The sequence below is a fragment of the Grammomys surdaster genome, unplaced genomic scaffold (assembly GCF_004785775.1).
Source record: "Grammomys surdaster isolate TR1022 unplaced genomic scaffold, NIH_TR_1.0 125950, whole genome shotgun sequence".
Lineage (NCBI taxonomy): Eukaryota > Metazoa > Chordata > Mammalia > Rodentia > Muridae > Grammomys > Grammomys surdaster.
In genome coordinates this window covers 3,236,769-3,254,471 of record NW_021620771.1, presented here as the reverse complement: position 1 = coordinate 3,254,471, position 17,703 = coordinate 3,236,769, and the positions used below count along the sequence as shown (strand labels likewise).

Below are 17,703 nucleotides of genomic sequence, written 5' to 3'. Positions count from 1 at the left end.
TACAAAAGAATATTACCAATTATAACAGGAAAAGCTTGATCATTGAATGGCCTGTTAAAGTCAATATTGTCAAGGCAGGTTTCTTGGCATATTATTAAGGTTACATAGGTATGGATTTTGCCTTCATTATCCTTTCTAGCTATAACTCTAAAATGTTGTATTGTGGCTTGAGACTTCCATAATAAATTCTCCACACCCACCCATACTCACAATGCATAAGTAGCTTCACTTTGTTAATTTATTTAGAAATATAAGTATATACTACATCACTACTCAAATTTTAATTGTAGTAGTAAAAGTAACTCTATAGCTAGGGAAATGTCTCAGCAGACTTAAGCCTCTGCTGTGGAAACCTTACAACCCACATGAAAGCTAGATGTGGTGGGTGCCAGTACTCTTCTGGAGAGATTGGGGGGGGGGGTGAAGCAGAGATAAAAGATTTTAGAGATATTTTCAAAGTCTTACCTATACACAAAGCAAGAGACACACATTAATGCAAAATGTGTAGTAATTATGACTTTTTAAATGTCAAGGTTCAAAAGTGAAATCTCATCTGCTTAAATTGACGAACAAGATCACAGGTCATGATGATGTAACCTCCAAGTAAAATTTTAACACATATTTGTCAATTTCTGAAATATACACTTTGCTTAGTTTGCTTTTGTGCCAACTTGCCAAAGCTGCCTGTTTTTCTTAAGAAAGCTATGTTGTGATCACTAAGGAAAACAATTTATTCTAGAGATTGTCTTATATCTAATGTCTGAACATGGTCTGTCTGAGTGTCCATCATGAATCTTTAAAGTGAGGTCTTGCCAGTGTTCCAGATAACACGAATGGTGATCTCCTTGGGAAACCAGTTTTCCTACGAGCTTTTAAGACTCAAGGTTATGACAAAGGACCAAGGCCCCGTGAATAGAAGGGGAATCAGAAACCACACTTGTGTTAAATTCCTTTAGAGGTCCCCTTTCCCTAAAGCATAGGATTACTTTTTAAGATAAAGAATAATAGGTTAAATTTATTTTTTTGTTTGTTTGTTTTCATGCAAGGTTTCTCTGCAGAAGCTGAGCCAACTTCCAACTTGGATCCTCTTCCCCAGCCTCCCCAGTGCTGGGATTGATTATAAACAAGCACCACTACAAATGGCTCAAAACGTAAAGAATGGACTCCAGTTTTCTTTATAGTAATCTTCATCATAAAACTTGCTGCTTCTGAACATAAGAAACATAATTCAGATTTGAAAGGCAAACATATAACAATTCTACCTATGTTAAACTTTGCATAATTCACTCATTTCTTTCACATTTTCCAACTTACTGGAATGTTATTTTCTCAGGTATATCCTAAAGATTCTTTAGATTTCATTGATATCCAGTTATGTCTTCCTTTTCATTTATCAAGGTCAAAAACACCTTTTTCTATTTACTTCCAATCAAACAGCCACATTAAAGACTTGAATCTTTAATCTAAAAAAAGGATTGATTTATTTTAATTTTATATATGACTGTTCTGAGTGCATGTATTTCTGTGTAACTTGCTTATACTGTGCTCTTGAAGGGCAGAAGATGGAGTCAGGTCTCCTGGAACTGGAGTGACCAGTGTTGTGAACTATCAAGTGGGTGCTGGAAACCTGAGTCCCCTGCAAAGGCAAGTGCTCCTAACTGCTGAGTCATTCTCTAGCTCTTTAAGTCTTCTGGGACCACCATATCCATACTGAACAGCAAGCCTCTCAGTGATTTCCTGACTCACCATAGTAACAGTGGAATTACAAATGCACTTTACCACAGCTGGCTTTTTGTGTGGGTTCTGGAATCTGAACTCAAGTTGTCAGGCTTGTACAGCTAAGTGCTTCTGCCCACTGAGTCAACTCCCTGACCTTACCACATTCACATTATATTATTTTAAATTTGTCTGGAGCAAAGGATGTAACTACACACTCCAGCTCTAAGGGCTAAAGACTAACAACTTGACTTGGCGAACAAAGTTGTAAGAGACCAAAATTACGTTTTCATTTATAATTTATGGCCACTTTCCCAGTCTGTATTATTAACTATCTATAAAACATTCCCTTGTAGGTGTCAACAACCCAAACAATATTAACAATATTAACAATATTAAATATATAGAATATAGAGATCTTCGCTAGAGTTTATAAAAACTATACAGCATTTTTCCAATGTTAATTGGGAAATAAACAGTACTTAAAAGTTTCTAAGCAAATTTTATTGCTTAAATTTTTTTTTATCTTTTTCCATTTCAGTTGTCAAATTCTACATCTTCTATTGTTTGTTCCACAGCTATAGTGATCAAATCAATTTACAAGAGCATATGCTTGTAAATTGTAATAGTCCATTCCTAAATTTCATTCCCTACTTCTCACCTTCTCCTCCTGTGTTGGCCTAGGACTCCACCTAGTGGACAGCAGCAGGAATCACCCTTTCTACTGTCTCACTTTTTCCCTGCACAAAACACTGGTTTACTAGATTTGTTTATTCGTTAACAGATAATATTTCAGCAATTTTTAAAATATGTTGGCCGGGCGGTGGTGGCGCACGCCTTTAATCCCAGCACTTGGGAGGCAGAGGCAGGCGGATTTCTGAGTTCGAGAGTTCGAGGCTAGCCTGGTCTACACAGTGAGTTCCAGGACAGCCAGGGCTACTCAGAGAAACCCTGTCTCGAAAAACAAAAAAAAACAAACAAAAAAAAATAAAATAAAATAAAATATGTATTGTTTGGTTTTGAACCCTGGAACAAGAGACTGAGGTGTATATTTTACATATCAAAGCAGACCTGGCCTCCAGATTCTCCCAGCATTCCTCAGTCCCTACCTGATATACCCTGTCCCCAACCCTGAACTTTCTAGCCCAGGGGCTGGACTGTCCTTCCCCCAGAGGCTCTTCCCTATACATTCCAGGCATTTTGGTTCTCCCCATCCCCCAATCTCCCTCTCCCTCTCTCTGTGCAGTGCCATTTCTCTCTTTCTCTTCTCTCTCTCCACTTCTTTCCCTGGTGACTTTCCTGGCCTCAGTCCTTGGGTCCAGTGAACTGGACAACCTGAGAGCAACTTCCCAATAAACCTGCATTTAATATAATATACTCTGGCTTGTTTGGCTCATTTCACCAGCAAAGAAATAACTTATCACATATATCTCCCTCAAAACACTCAGTGTTTATATTTAGTTATAGCCAAGCATTATACAACTTCTATTTCTCTATTTATATTATAGTAGTGAATCCCAAAGAGCACTCAACTACAGCCTAATAAAGATAGTACATCCCTTAATTTTTTCTCTAAAAGGGAAAATAGCATAGTAAATCCTATAACAAAATAGTGAATTCTCAGCCTCAATAACAATAATCAATGACCTCAAATTTGTTCTTCAGATGATCCAAGATTTGCATTCACCTTTTCATGTCCCTCTCTACGTTTGTTCTTTCTCAGAATTTATGGCAAAATTTGTTTTTATTTTATAAAAGTAGCAGTGTGTAAAGAACAGATTCTTGTTGTACTTACTATGTAATTACACTGTTGTAGCATGTAGCACAGGGTCTATACAGCATTCTAATAAGATGTTGGAAGAATGGCCTTTTGGCTTACAGTGGGAATCTTCATATATACCATTTCTTTCTAACTGAAATTCAGAGTGGCTTTATGCAATTGTGGTTCATGACTGTCACCTCACAGCTAAGCTCTCTGAAACCTTAGCTAGATTTTCTCCTGTGTTATTCCATTATGAATAAAACTAGTAAAAAAAAAACTCTTATATTTTCCAAATGTATTTATAAGTTTTTTTATTATATTAATATATCATTTCCTCCTCTAATCTCTCTCATATGTCCCCCCTTTACTCTCAAATTCATGGTCAGTTTAACTTGTTACTATATACATTACATACATATATTTATCCCTAAATACATAAACACAATCTGCTCATATTATGCTACCTATGGTATTATTATGCTATCTATGATATCAGGGATAACTACTTGGTATTAACCAATCAGGTGGGCTCTTCCAATTTCTAACTACATACTAAATATTTGTCCTTATATCTACAGATAGATTTAGTTCTCACTCATTAAAGAATCATATTTTTGTAAGAGACAAATATTACAGAAAACTACAACCAATCAAAATACGGAGAACAAGAGATCACATTGTGTCCAATACAAATTACATCTGTAATAGAATTCCTGTACCTAAGGCACAGGGATTATATCAGAATAGGAGGTAGAAAGATTGTAAAGTGCAGAGAAGCTGGAAGTTTGCTCAAACTCTGTCTCCTAGAAATGTCAGAGAAGCTGCAGACCCAAGAAGTTTTATCAAATGAGACCTGAACACTAACAGTGGACATACTAACATAGAAGAGGTCTCAACCCTAGACAACTATGGCCAACCAGAAAATACTACGAAGAGGAAAATTTATCTTCCTCAAGGAAGAATCCCTCTAATTACTTTCAACATGTAAGTCCCTTTCAGAAATCTATTAAACAGGGGTCCAGGGAGATCACCTGAAAGAGAGAATGGTGGAACAGGCGAATACAAAGAAAGACGGCTTGTCTATAGGCTGATCAAACCGTACTTTTTACTTTTTCACACAGGGGTTATATATATAAAAAGGCAGGATGTGGGGAAGGGGATGACACAGGAGCATAGGTGTTCAGGGGGAGTACAGATATCTTCCAGAACAGAGTGTCAGCTGGGTGAAGGTTCAGAGGACAGATCACTATGACTCCGCCTATGATTCACTTGTCCTTATCTAAGTTGGTACTATCCACCAAGGCTACACAAGGTCTATGACTATCCATAAGACCTATGACTACTTGTTCTCATCCAGGCTGGTAAATTTCCACCAAAGCTGCCTGTTTACAATATCGTATGGCTATCTGTTTCAGTGTTTTTCCATAGAGACCAAGACTTTGTATTAGCAAGCTGACTTAGGCCTATTGCTGACTTTAGGCCTTTAGTTTATAAGCAAGGCTGTCCCTGACAATCTTAGTACTTCCCTACTTTTAATCACATTATCAAACTAATTTAGCTTACCACTCACAATGCTCAGACCTTTCTCCTAAGTTAACATTTTAAAATTTAGTTAGGTACATTACTCTAATCTTTTCTCGATGTCTCCTGAAGTTCTGCTTATTCTCAGTAGGGTTCTATGTGGAGTATAAAGAATACATAGTCCTGGGAGGCAGAGGCAGGCGGATTTCTGAGTTCGAGGCCAGCCTGGTCTACAGAGTGAGTTCCAGGACAGCCAGGGCTGCACAGAGAAACCCTGTCTTGAAAAAACAAAAAAAACAAAACAAACAAACAAAAAAAGAATACACAGTCCTAGCTTTCCAGGAAGCAACTAAGTATTTGTATTGCTTTTGGGCCTCTTAGCTAAGATTAAGTCTTGGAGTGTTTTGCAGTTTTTCTTTGTATCTCAATTACTTTGACACCTGATTATCTGCATCAGTTTTTTTTACTTTTTGACAGAAAGGTATGTTCTGACAGGGTGTCATAGTTCTAGGACATTCTGCAAGGCCCATATTGTCTAGAATGTCCCTGTAATTTGCCTCTATCTTTAGCACTCCTCTGGACTTGCACTGCTCTTAATTTTAGTAACATATGACCATGTACTGCTTCCTACCTAGGCCCTTTCATTGCTAAGAATGAAATCTAAGATGCTGCACATTTATTAACTAAGCTCTCCAGGAGGAGGAGATCAGGACCTATAGTGAGTAAGTGGTCAACATCAGCTCTGAACAACTCAGCAGCTAGTCCTACTGTATTACACAGCTATTTTAATTTTCTAAGTTTCTCAAGAAAAAAAAAAAACAAAAACGGGAAATAAAGCTAGTGCATAGTGTTTCCAGACTGGAAGAAGACACATTAAATATTATTCAGCATAATGACCTCATCTTGGAACTAAAGAAATAAAACCTAGAAAGTTGTATTTCGTTAAGGTCACACTGATAACAGAATTTAATAACAGAAACAGAACTAGGACCTAAATCCACAAGTTCCTGACATCAGGGCCTGGCTATAAATCACACTGCTTCTTAAGAAGTGACTTGCTAGCCGAGCGTTGGTGGTGCACGCCTGTAATCCCAGCACTTGGGAGGCAGAGGCAGGCGGATTTCTGAGTTCGAGGCCAGCCTGGTCTACAGAGTGAGTTCCAGGACAGCCAGGGCTACACAGAGAAACCCTGTCTCGAAAAACAAAAACAACAACAACAACAAAAAAAAAAACCAAAAGAAGTGACTTATTTCTGCCCTCCCAACAACACTGTAAAGTCTTTGATAACAAGGTAGTAACTGACTTTAGTATTGCTAGTATCTCAAAGTATTAATCTGTGTTTAAGGGATACGCAACGAATCTTAAAACGAAGTCTTTGTTATACGGAAAGATTGGTTGATGAAGATACCCAACACAGACCTTGAGGCTCCACATACATACTCAAAAGAATTTGATCTATGGGTAGTATTCACACTTTTTTGAAGTTTGAGTGTTAGCATTTTCAATCTTTATAAGCTTATCTATGGCCATACCCATGTCTGTTCTAAGGTATTTCTGGTAGAGGGACTGAAGAGATTGCTCAGTGGGTAGAGAATGCTTACTGGGTAACCTTGAGGACCTGAGTTCCAACCCCCAACTCTAGGACTCAGATAGCTGGGTGTGGGCATATGTGCATGTAAACTCTATACATAGAGTCCAAAAGCATTTTCTGTGTGTTCATAGGTTAGGGTCAGAGAATTATCAAAAATACTGTGGAAGAACTATAAACACAAACTATGATTAAAATTGAACCAATTTTATAAAATAGCCAATTTAAAACAAAAATCCAAGGGTCTAAAATAAAACCACCTAAATCTTCATAACTAAATGCCATTTGCCAATTTATTATTATAAATATCTTATACTTATTATATATAAATTTTACAAATTACAAAAAGATAAACTATGACATTCTTATACATAGAACACAATAGCTAGAATACATACCCATCTAAGGCTAGGTGTGGTATCAGACACTTTTAATCTTGGTACTCAGGAAGCAGAGGCAGGTGGACCTCTGAGAGTTCAAGGATAGCCTGTTCTCCAGTGAGTTCCAGGCCAGCCAGGGCTACACAGTGAGACCAGTCTCCAATAAATAAATAAATAAATAAATAAATTTTGAGATTACTTAAGCTCTGAAACATTCTGGTTGTGAAACAAGCTAGTTACGAAACTATGGGCATACTTAACTTCCTATGTTTCTGCTGTCTCATCAACAACAATGAAAAACAATCTGACAAAGGCAAGTATAGGACTGTTTGAACATCAAAGAGAAAATTACATGTGTTTAAACATACTTCCTGCCACATTATAAGCAAATAAATAGCAACTATCATTTTGACTGTTATTACATACTATAAGGTCTACTCCTAACTCTTAATTCCAAGTATTATTTTTAAGATAACTATATTGCAATGTATTTTCATATTCTCTAATGTATCAAATGATAAATAAACGGTGATATTACAGCAAGGTATGTCACAGTATTATATACAATCAATAAAAATTTATAGTGAAATTGTGATATAAAAAATGGCCGTTTTTAGTTTAAAAAAATCAGCATTGAATGAGTTTCTGGTTTTACTTTAAAAATTAATAATAGTGAGTAAAAAATGTTTTTAATATTCCTCAATTGTTTTTCAAATCCAAGTAGTATATTAAAAAACAAATCCTACTAAAATATTGGGAAGAGCTACTTTTATTCTTCTTTTTCCTTTCTACATTTTCAAAGTTTTCTACACTGAGCATGTTTCTTTAGAATTCAAAACATTTAGTTTTTAAACTTTAAATATGAAGCACATTTGAGAAAATAATTGCTTGTGGCTATCAATCTGCTTTTGTGAACTCATTTAAAGATGATCCTCTAACTGATGTGAGCTGACCAAGCTTATTTTGCCTATTTGTACTCTGGACATATGTGAAGATGAGACTACTAATTTCATACATTTGTAACAAATAGTTTGAATATGTTAAAAAGGTTTTTCAATAGGGAAAGACTGATCCCAATAAACAAAAAAGGAAAACAGAACCTCTGGGCTGGGTAGCTGAGTTGTTAAAGTGCTTGCCTAGAATATACAAGGGACTGGGTTTAATCCACAGCACTGATCAACTGGATATGGTAATACAGGATTAAAATCCTAGCAGTTAGGTTGAGTGGTAGGGGGTGCATGCCTTTAATCTCAGCACTCCAGAGGCAGAGGCAGAGGTAGGTGGATTTCTGAGTTCGAGGCTATGGAGTGAGTTCCAGGATAGCCAGAGCTATATAGACAAACCCTGACCCAAAAAAACAAACAAAAAACTCCCCCAACCCCTCTACCAAGAAAAACAAAAACAAAAAACCTAGGACTTGGGAAGTAAAAGCAGGAGGATTAGAACTTCAAAGTAAGTCTGAGGCTAGCTTGAACTACAAGAGATATTTCTACCACCATGAGATGACTCAGTGGGTACTTATCAGCCTGATGACCTGAGCTCAATTCCTGGAACTCATATGACAGAAGAAGAACATAAACTCCTGCCAGTTCTTTTCTGGCATATACACATTCTCTGTGATATGCCCCTCCAGAAAAACACACAAATAAACACGACAAACAAAAATGCCGACCCTCCAATGATCAACATCCCATGATTTTTCTAACCATATTCGAACTCTATCATCATGTCAAAGACATGTTTTGCACACTGGTACAAGTAAAATTGAATTTTTTTTTTGAGACATAAAGTCTCACACTGCACACAACAGCCTAAAAGATATTTGGTCTCAAACCCACTACACAGCCAATTCCTGACCCCCCTGACTCCCCCTCCCAAGCACTGGTATTACAAGTGTGTACCACAAGACCCATTTTATAAAATTTTTAAAAATCTAACTAAAACCAAAATACTACTTTGGAAACCAGATTGGCCATCTGCTGTATGTGCATGTACATGCTTGTCAAAACAGGAAGTTAACAGCAATCTAACAGACTTACCCGCTCTGCAGTTGCCTCCTCTCCAGGTACACACACAGCAGCAGCACAAGCTATTTCCATCACAGAAGAGCTGGTAGGAGCATCAGTTGTAGATGAAGACCTAGGTCGACCTGACTGTATAACAGCTGCCACTTCTTGGCCAGATTTCCTGTTGATTTGGGGACTTCCCTTTGGGGCTTCTGATTTGCCCCGCCTACTATGCAAGCTTGTCCCTCTCTTCATCTTGGGTGGCACTCGGATCTGCTGGAGAACACGATTCAGAGCTGTGGGATGGGTGGAGACACCATCAATCTCAGCACATGCGTTCTGACTGTCCAGATCCACTTCAGGCTCTGGATCTGCCTGAATCTGCTGCACATCGTGTGGAGACACTGATGACCTCCTGCGCTGGTGCTGGAAGAGATGCTTCAAGCCTTGGCCAATCACATTAATGTTCTCCAAAGCATTGTGGGTCATTTTAGATAACTTTTGTTCTGATTCTGTCTGCCTCCTGGCTTCTGCATCTTGGGATTTGCCTCCAGGATCAGGGTCCTCATATAACTGGTCACTGCAGGAAGGCTCCATCAGTAAGCTTAATAAGCTTATTTGCAAACTCAAAAAATTTTAAACACACTGAGACTGTCAAATTAGGTAGGCATTTGCTTCAAGAGTGACTATGCATGCAGCTGAGAGATGGAGGCTTCATGCCTACCTAATGTAAAAAAAAAAAAAAAAAGGAAGAAAAAAAAAGAAAAAGAAAACAACCTTGTATCATACATCCATGCAGAAATATAGAAATACTACAGTTGAAAGAAAACAAAAACATGCAGCTAGCCAAACAGATTAAGTATTATAATTAAGCAATCTTTAATCAGAAGATTAAAAGATAATTTTTCAGATAATGGTTATGTTATTTTCTAGAATAAAAAGCCCAGAACAAGGACACAAAAAATGAAAATAACATTTTAAAAAAAAAAAAAAATCCCTTACAAGTTTCAATGTAAAAAAGGATACTAAGGGGCCATCTTGGAATAGATAAAATCCACATAGATTAGGATTTTAGTAAAAATTTAAAGCCTTTTGTTCAATGGTAATTAGAGGTGACAGGTTTGCTCTTTTGGGAGGCTAAAACAAAGAAAAATCTTGTAAATTAAATTCTTTGCTGAAGCAAACAAGACAAAACAAAACTTTCTAGCTCCAATAAATGAGTGGTCCAAACAGATCACTCTTCAGAAAGAAGAGTTTTGCTCAATACCAACTGTCAAAAGAGAGATTTGAAGGTGTGTGTGTGTGTGTGTGTGTGTGTGTGTGTGTGTGTGTGTACCTGTAATCCTAGCACTCAGGAGGCTGACACAGGAAGATGGAGAGTTCAAGGTCAATCTAGACCGCATACACAGCAAGTTCTAAGCCAGTCAGGGCTATATAGTGACATTGATTAATTAAAAACAAAAACAAAATCAGAAAAGATAGTCTCTCTCTCAACAGTATTCTTGACAGAAGATTCCTATCTATTTATATAAACTCAAAAACAAAGATATAGAACAGTAACTAGGTGCAATCAAACAACAGAGAAAACGAAAGGTTAAAGGCCAAACAGCTGCCACAAGCCACTATTCAACACAGGAAAAGGAAGCTGAAACTAAGAGCATGACTGTCATCACATGCAGAGGGGAGGGGTGGATGGACTGGGATCAGATCTCGCTTTTTAATAAAGTGTTTTATTTTTATTGAGTTTGTGCAAATATATAAAATTGTAGAAAGACATAGAAGCTACTACAGAGGACAAAACAGGATGCAGGAGGTTTTTGCATATTTTCTCTCAATTTTTGTTGTTTAGAAGACTTTAAAACTCCCTACATTACAAGTACCCTGAACAATCTGCCACTGTCAGTTAAGCACCAAAAGTTCCTGTTCTGAGTTATGGGTCCTGCTGCCACCAAGTGGCAAGACAGAAAGCATAAATGAGGCTCACTGTCAATATGGGCTAACCACATGCTGAAGGACAGGAAACACAAATCCACTCACAATTCCGGATGACCATTCTCAGGACTTTTCACCATAGGACATGGACACTGGCACTGATGGTCCATGGTCCCCATTCTTTCAAACCTATTTCTGTTAAAAATGCTCATCTCTCACCAGTACTTTTCTACTTTCTAAACATCATATGTCTCTTTATTTCAGAAGGAGGCAACTCAAAGCAGCTGTTTGAGTGGGGACGCTCTCTGTCCTTCACGGAAATTCTTTGTGGCCCCATAGAAATCCTGCCATCCATATGACCTCCTACCTCTTTCCTAATTCTACATTTGCATTGGTTTGTTGGTCTCCCTTTGGGACCACAAAGAGAAAAAACTCTTATTGGCTTAGATTTAGTGCAGTTTTCTGGGACATTCTGTGGGCAACTTTTGCCAATAGTATGCATGTTTAATTATCCTGACCTTCCCTCATAAGTTTGCCTGGCAAACTAATAGTTACTGAATTATATTAATCTTAGGTTAAAAGGGCTGTGTGACCAACATACCAGCACGGGTCTGAGAATATGGGAGGATGTCAAAGCAAGGCCGACAGGAAGCAATTTGTGCCTCATTTTATACTGTATTAGCCACACTATACAACTGATCTGGTTATTGTTATAAGTAAAATAAAGCCAGTTTATCCTGTTAGATTCAAAGATATCATGAATAAAACAATGCTACTAAGGTAGCTAAGAAACTAAATGAACTACTACTTATCTCACACATTAAGAATTATAGGAATTGACTACTCAGCGTCTCTTTCTTTGGGCAATATGGAGAACTAATCAACTGATCATCTCTCTGCTTCCTATCTAAAAACTTGGGAGAATATAGTACATTTTAAATGTCAGCTAACTTTATGTGAGATTTTACTAGTATTTGTACATTGGTTTGTTTGGGTTTTTTTTTTTTAAAAGCTGAAATGACTGACTACAAAGAGATGCTAGAATCCCTAGGGAAGGCCCTTAGGCACAGCTCTAAGGATGAGAGAATGTATCTCAAGATTTTTAACAATAAGACTTATCTTAATTACACTCCTTAGCACAGGTTTATGGAGCATGCAGCACTAAATACACTCAAGTTAAGTTTTCAGCAGTAAGTTGTGATTACTCACTTCTGATAGATGTAACCTGGCAAGTGGAACAGCTACTATTTATGTGACATCACACACATAGAACATGGTCAAAATTGTGAAGGCTCCTCCAGTCTCTGTACAGAAAATCTCTAAGGTCCCTAATCAAGGTATGCGAAATATTAACAAAGACCAAGTATGATAACGAAATAACCAACGACAATAATACTGTCATAACTGCAAATGCTGACGGTAAGAATGTCAACACTCATGGAACTCAGTAATCTCAAAACACTTTTGAATGCTCTTTCATTTTCCTCTCTAAAATAGTAATACTGGAATATTTATGAAAAGACTCAAAATTACATTTATATCCCTGGCTTTACATACACAAGAAGCTAACTATACTCTGATAAGAAAGGAATTTGGCTTTTCTTTTGTGCATATCTCTAAAGCATCACATTCTTACAGTAAAGGGGAAAATGAAAAGAGCAAAATGACATGACAGAAGAGATATGAAATATGGAGAAAAGAGCAAGAAGCAGCCATGAACACACCAGACATTTCTGGTCATTTCACTCAATTCTTAGAATTTCCCACAATTCATTTTTCTACCACAGTTTTGCTTAACACATAATACTTGATAAGTGCACACTAAGAAAACAAGTTGCTTTGAATTAATATCAGAAATAAAGTGGAAAATTGCTTTGTAAAATTCAACAAATGTTTAAATGGGTTCTCTACAAAGACATTCTAAATTATACAAAAATTATTTCTTTCTATTCCTTTTTTTTTTTTTTTGCCAACTTTTTTGTTTTGTATATGGTAGCCAATGCTTTTGGCATTGAGTTATTTTCATAGGCCATGAAAACTTGGATACTTGCCTTCATAGGTCATGAAAACTTGGATACTTGCCTTCATAGGTCATGAAAACTTGGATACTTGCCTTCATTGCTCTCCTTCAAGCACGTCCTGGGGGCACTGATGTCCTTTTAGGAGAAGCTGAAAAGCAAGCATAAGAATCAAAGTGAAACTTAGCTGGAAGCTCACCTTTACAGACAAATAAGGAAAGGTTGAATGAACAGGAAATATTATAACTTACGTTCTATCAGTAGGAAGGGGTAGAATCATTTTTTATTTTTTAATCAGCATTTTCTAATTTTTAAAAAGTAAAACAAAAGTTGTAATCAAGAAAGAAGATATTTTGTAAAAAAAAAATTAAAATTAACAACACTGAAAAACAAAAAGCCAAGTGTAGTGGTATAAGCCTTTCTTTACTCTCAGCAGTCTACAGGCAGAAACTGCCCATTTCTGGCTAATCCAGTCTACATGGCAAGTCCTAGGTCAGCCAGAGCCACACGATGATTGGGTAGGTGGAGAGAGTCACAGGTTACAATAAATATTTCAATATGATCATGCTGAATAACAAACAGATACCATTTCAGTTCTAGTCTTGGACTAACAGTGAAAATTTAAAAGATGCATAGGAAAACACAATTTCACAAACATTTTCTCAAGTACTTTCTGTCACAAACATCTACAAGCTTAAAGGTAATCCTAAAGCCAGGGACAGTGGCCTAACACTTAGGACTCCAGCACTTACAAAGATCACAAACGGAGCTGGCTTGGGACACCTAGCAAATTCCAGGCCAGCCTGGAGTACACAGGGAGCACCTATCTCAAAAACTGAGAATGTGGAGAACGGAAGGAAAAAGGGAGCTAATTATAAAATCTATTTACTATGTATAACTGAGAATTAAAATGCATCAAAATTGAAAATTCCCTGGAAAATTCCCTGGAAAACTAGCTTCTAATAGCCATCACTACAGACAATCTATTTAGAGAAGCATCATAGCAATATCTGTTATGTAAAACTGCACAAAGCAATCGATTGAGAGCTAAACTAGAAACAGAAAAGATAGTTCATTTGGTAAAGCATAAAAACCTGAATTTGACCCAGAACCTACATAAAAAACCAGGTGTAGGGGCTGGAGAGATGGCTCAGAAGTTAAGAGCAGTGTCTGCACACTGCTATTCCAGAGGTCCTGAGTTCAATTCCCAGCAACCATATGGTGGTTCATAAGCATCTATAATGAGATCTGGTGCCCTCTTCTGGCCTGCAGACATACATGTAGGTAAAACACTTTATATAAGAAATAAATCTAAAAATAAAACAAAACAAAAATCCCAAACTTATTCCAAAAGAAAAAGAAAAATAAGGTGTGATACATCTACACTTGTAGCCCCAGCACCATTAGGAAGGTAAAGACAGGTGGATCTCTGAGGCTTGCTAGCCAGGCAAATTGGTGAGTGAGGTCAGTGAGAGCGCCTGTCTCAAAAAAAGTGGATGCCACCTAGACTCCTAGCCTCTGACCGCCACAGCACATGCACCCATTCCCATAGGAACATAAATATGAATGTGCATGTGCTCATGCACCGGGCACATACATGTATGTGTGTGTGCGCGCGCGCACACACACACACACACACACAGAGTGGGGGAGGGGGAGAGGGGGAGAGGGAGAGAGAGAGAGGGGAGAGGGGGAAATACTTAAAAAAAAAAAAACTAGCATGATCTATTAATCTTTTGGGGCCAAAGGAATAGGTATACCCACAATCTACTACCAAAGAGATAGAAAACTGCCTGTTATGCTACCATTAAAACTAAATGTGTACAGTATTTTATATGCATAGATTATTTCATTCTTGAATGAGGGGTGAGTGACTAGCAATTCCATTTGCCCAGCAAGAGATCTACTACACTGGTACAAAAGAAAAACAGAATTTAAACATAAAAATCATCAAAAGGGGAGAAAGCAAGATCATCGGACAGGTGTGACACATGAAAAGCAAAAGCAAACCCAAATATATCAGTAATTATATTAAGTATAAAAGTACCAAAAGACAGAAAGTATTAATGAAAAAAATATTTTTTACTTACAAAACTCACATGTAAAATAGAACAACAAAAAATAAAAAGTAAAAACCACAGAAAAACCATAAAAACAAACTAGGAGAGTTGCACTACCTCCAGTGATACCTAAAGAAAGTTTAAAAGTCACTTGCTGGATACCTACTAATGTCATGGATAAACAGAGAGGGTAAGAGTATTGTTTAGTCCTGTGATGACTGCATCCCTAGACCCAGGTCCTGGACAAATCTGAGGCTTAACCAGAACATCACAAAACTCTCCAGACCCTCTACTACCAATACTAGTCTAAATACAAATAACAAACACAACTGAGAAAGATAAGAATACAATGGTATTCTGAGAACAGGCACAAAAAGAATGGCAGACACACAAGGAACAAAGGTTACTAAGAAAAAATCTGAAACCTTTGTTTACCATGGCAATGATGAATGCCAAATTCAGTAGCCCACAGCAGTAAACATAGCCAAACTCTAAGTAGAATGACATAAATCTCCACTCTAGTAGAGAAATCCCCACAAATAGTAGGCACGAACTTGTGGTCAAATATATTCAGTTATTTTCCTCAATATTTTATTATATAAAACAAATACCTCTTTGAACAAAAATTTACCAAATATATATACTAAAGGTAGCAATAAAGACACACCTTGTAAAAATAACATAATCATCAGGCCCAGACTCATGACATACAGTTTGGAATAGCCAAGGAATTTAAAGCAGTGTTAATTTAGTGAAAGCTCCAATGGAAAAGGCAGACAGCATGTGAGACCAGACAGGAAATTTTACAAAGAAATAGAAATCATTAAAAAAAAAAAAAAGGAAGTGCTAGAATTGAAAACACAGTGCCAAAGAACACTGCCTTTTCTTTTTTATTTTGTTGTTTTTGTTTGTTTTCTCTGCGTAGCCCTGGCTATCCTGGAACTCCTTGGGATTAAAGGCTTTTACACCCACCACCTGGCTAAAGAACAATGCCTTAGTAGCCACTTACACATATAGCGAAACAGTGTACTGCAAATGTATATGTATATTTGGTAATATTGGGGGAAAATAAAACAAAAACACACCCGAGGCCAGTAGAACTAAATAAAATATGAAAAGGAAAGTGAATTATCTTAACTTTAAAAACACCCAAGAACTCCATTACACACTTCTTCCAGTGTTCTTTTACTTGAAAGCAAACAGAGGGGCAATTTGTCTGTTTATTTGGCTATGTACCACTGTTCTGCTATGTGCTATGCTTTCCCTTTTTCAACTGCTCTCTTGACCTTTGGGTTCCCTTCAGTTCAACATGATGTGCTTATGCCTGTTTATAGCAGCTTTTTACAGGAAGATGTACACCTTACCAATAGCTATACCATTGAATCTCCATGAACAGTTGATTCTGTATAAATCTTCCTCCTCCTTGCATGGCTCAGTGTTGATAGGTACTCACAACTTGAGTTAAAAAGCATAGCAGCCATGCCATGGCATGCCCAGGAGTCAGCATTCTATACCATCCCCCTACTTTTCTCTGGCTCTTACATTTTTCTTACCTCTTTTCCCACGTTTTCTGAGCCCTGGAGGTTGTAGTGTAGTTGTTCCATTTGTAACTAGGTAATCCAACAGTCATTTATTCTCTGTAGGCTAACCATTTGTGAGTCTCTGACAAGCAGCTTCTGCTAAGCTTCACTGATCAAAGCTGACATCATCACTAACGTATGGGCACAAACAGTTCTTTAGAAGGCAATTTGACAGGCATATTATGTCATTTAGCAAAACAACACTTTTTGCTTCTTCATTCGGGCTTAGAATCACCCCAGCCATAGGATTTTGATCAATTTTACAGTAGCAGACATGATCCCCCTACCATAAAAGAGGCATTGAATTGAATCAGAAAGCAGTTTGTTACCCTCACAATAGCCCTGCAACAATGAGCTCATCTTGCCTGACTTGTCAGTATTATTGTACACAGGATACACACTTGAGTAAGACTTTCCCTGACAACTCTCCCTCAGTGCATCTTCCAATACCATGAGGGATAGCCAGTAGGAAGGATGTTTCTGGCCCATTTCCAGCTTGATTTATTTTTCCAACAACCAAGATACATGGTAAGTCAGGCTTTAAGTTCGTGAATATATATGTGTGTGAGTACCAGTAATTTAACAGAAGAAAAAAATTAGAGACAAAAGGGTACAGACAATCTGTAATATATTTCCCTGACAGCAGATATTTCCACAACTGCTCTTTCATTCCCATGAATACTTACGTCCCATGAAAAAGGGAAGACACCAGGTTTCCTCAGAGTCTATAATCTTCAAATACTTTTTTGAAATGAACACCATCATTAACATATAAGTAGTATTAATCTTTTCAAAACAAATAGCCAGGCATGGTGGCTAATGTTAACAATTTTTGTTTGTTTGTTTGTTTTTTGTTTTTTGAGACAGGGTTTCTCTATGTAGCCCTGGCTGTCCTAGAACTCACTCTGTAGACCAGGCTGGCCTCGAACTCAGAAATCCACCTGTCTCTGCCTCCCAAGTGCTGGGATTAAAGGTGTGTGCCACCACTGCTCAGCTACAATTTCTTTTGAAATAAAACATTCCATCTTAGGGGGAAGGCATCCTTAACGCACAGATGTACTAAATGGGAAGTAAAGCAGTCTATCCTGCGGGGAAATTCTTTGAGCTCAGGACTCAAGAGGTTTCAGGAAGCTCCTGCAA

General features: G+C 37.4%; 1 protein-coding gene across 1 annotated transcript in view; it reads right to left on the bottom strand.

The window, feature by feature from the left end:
* Positions 1–9,691, bottom strand: part of Tmcc1 (transmembrane and coiled-coil domain family 1) — a 147,806-nt gene extending 138,115 nt beyond the window's left edge. The window contains exon 1 of the mRNA XM_028753501.1: positions 9,007–9,691. Within this exon, the coding sequence (XP_028609334.1) occupies positions 9,007–9,570 (564 nt within the window). The 5' untranslated portion in view covers positions 9,571–9,691. The remainder of the gene's footprint in view (positions 1–9,006) is intronic.
* Positions 9,692–17,703: the final 8,012 nt, after the last annotated feature.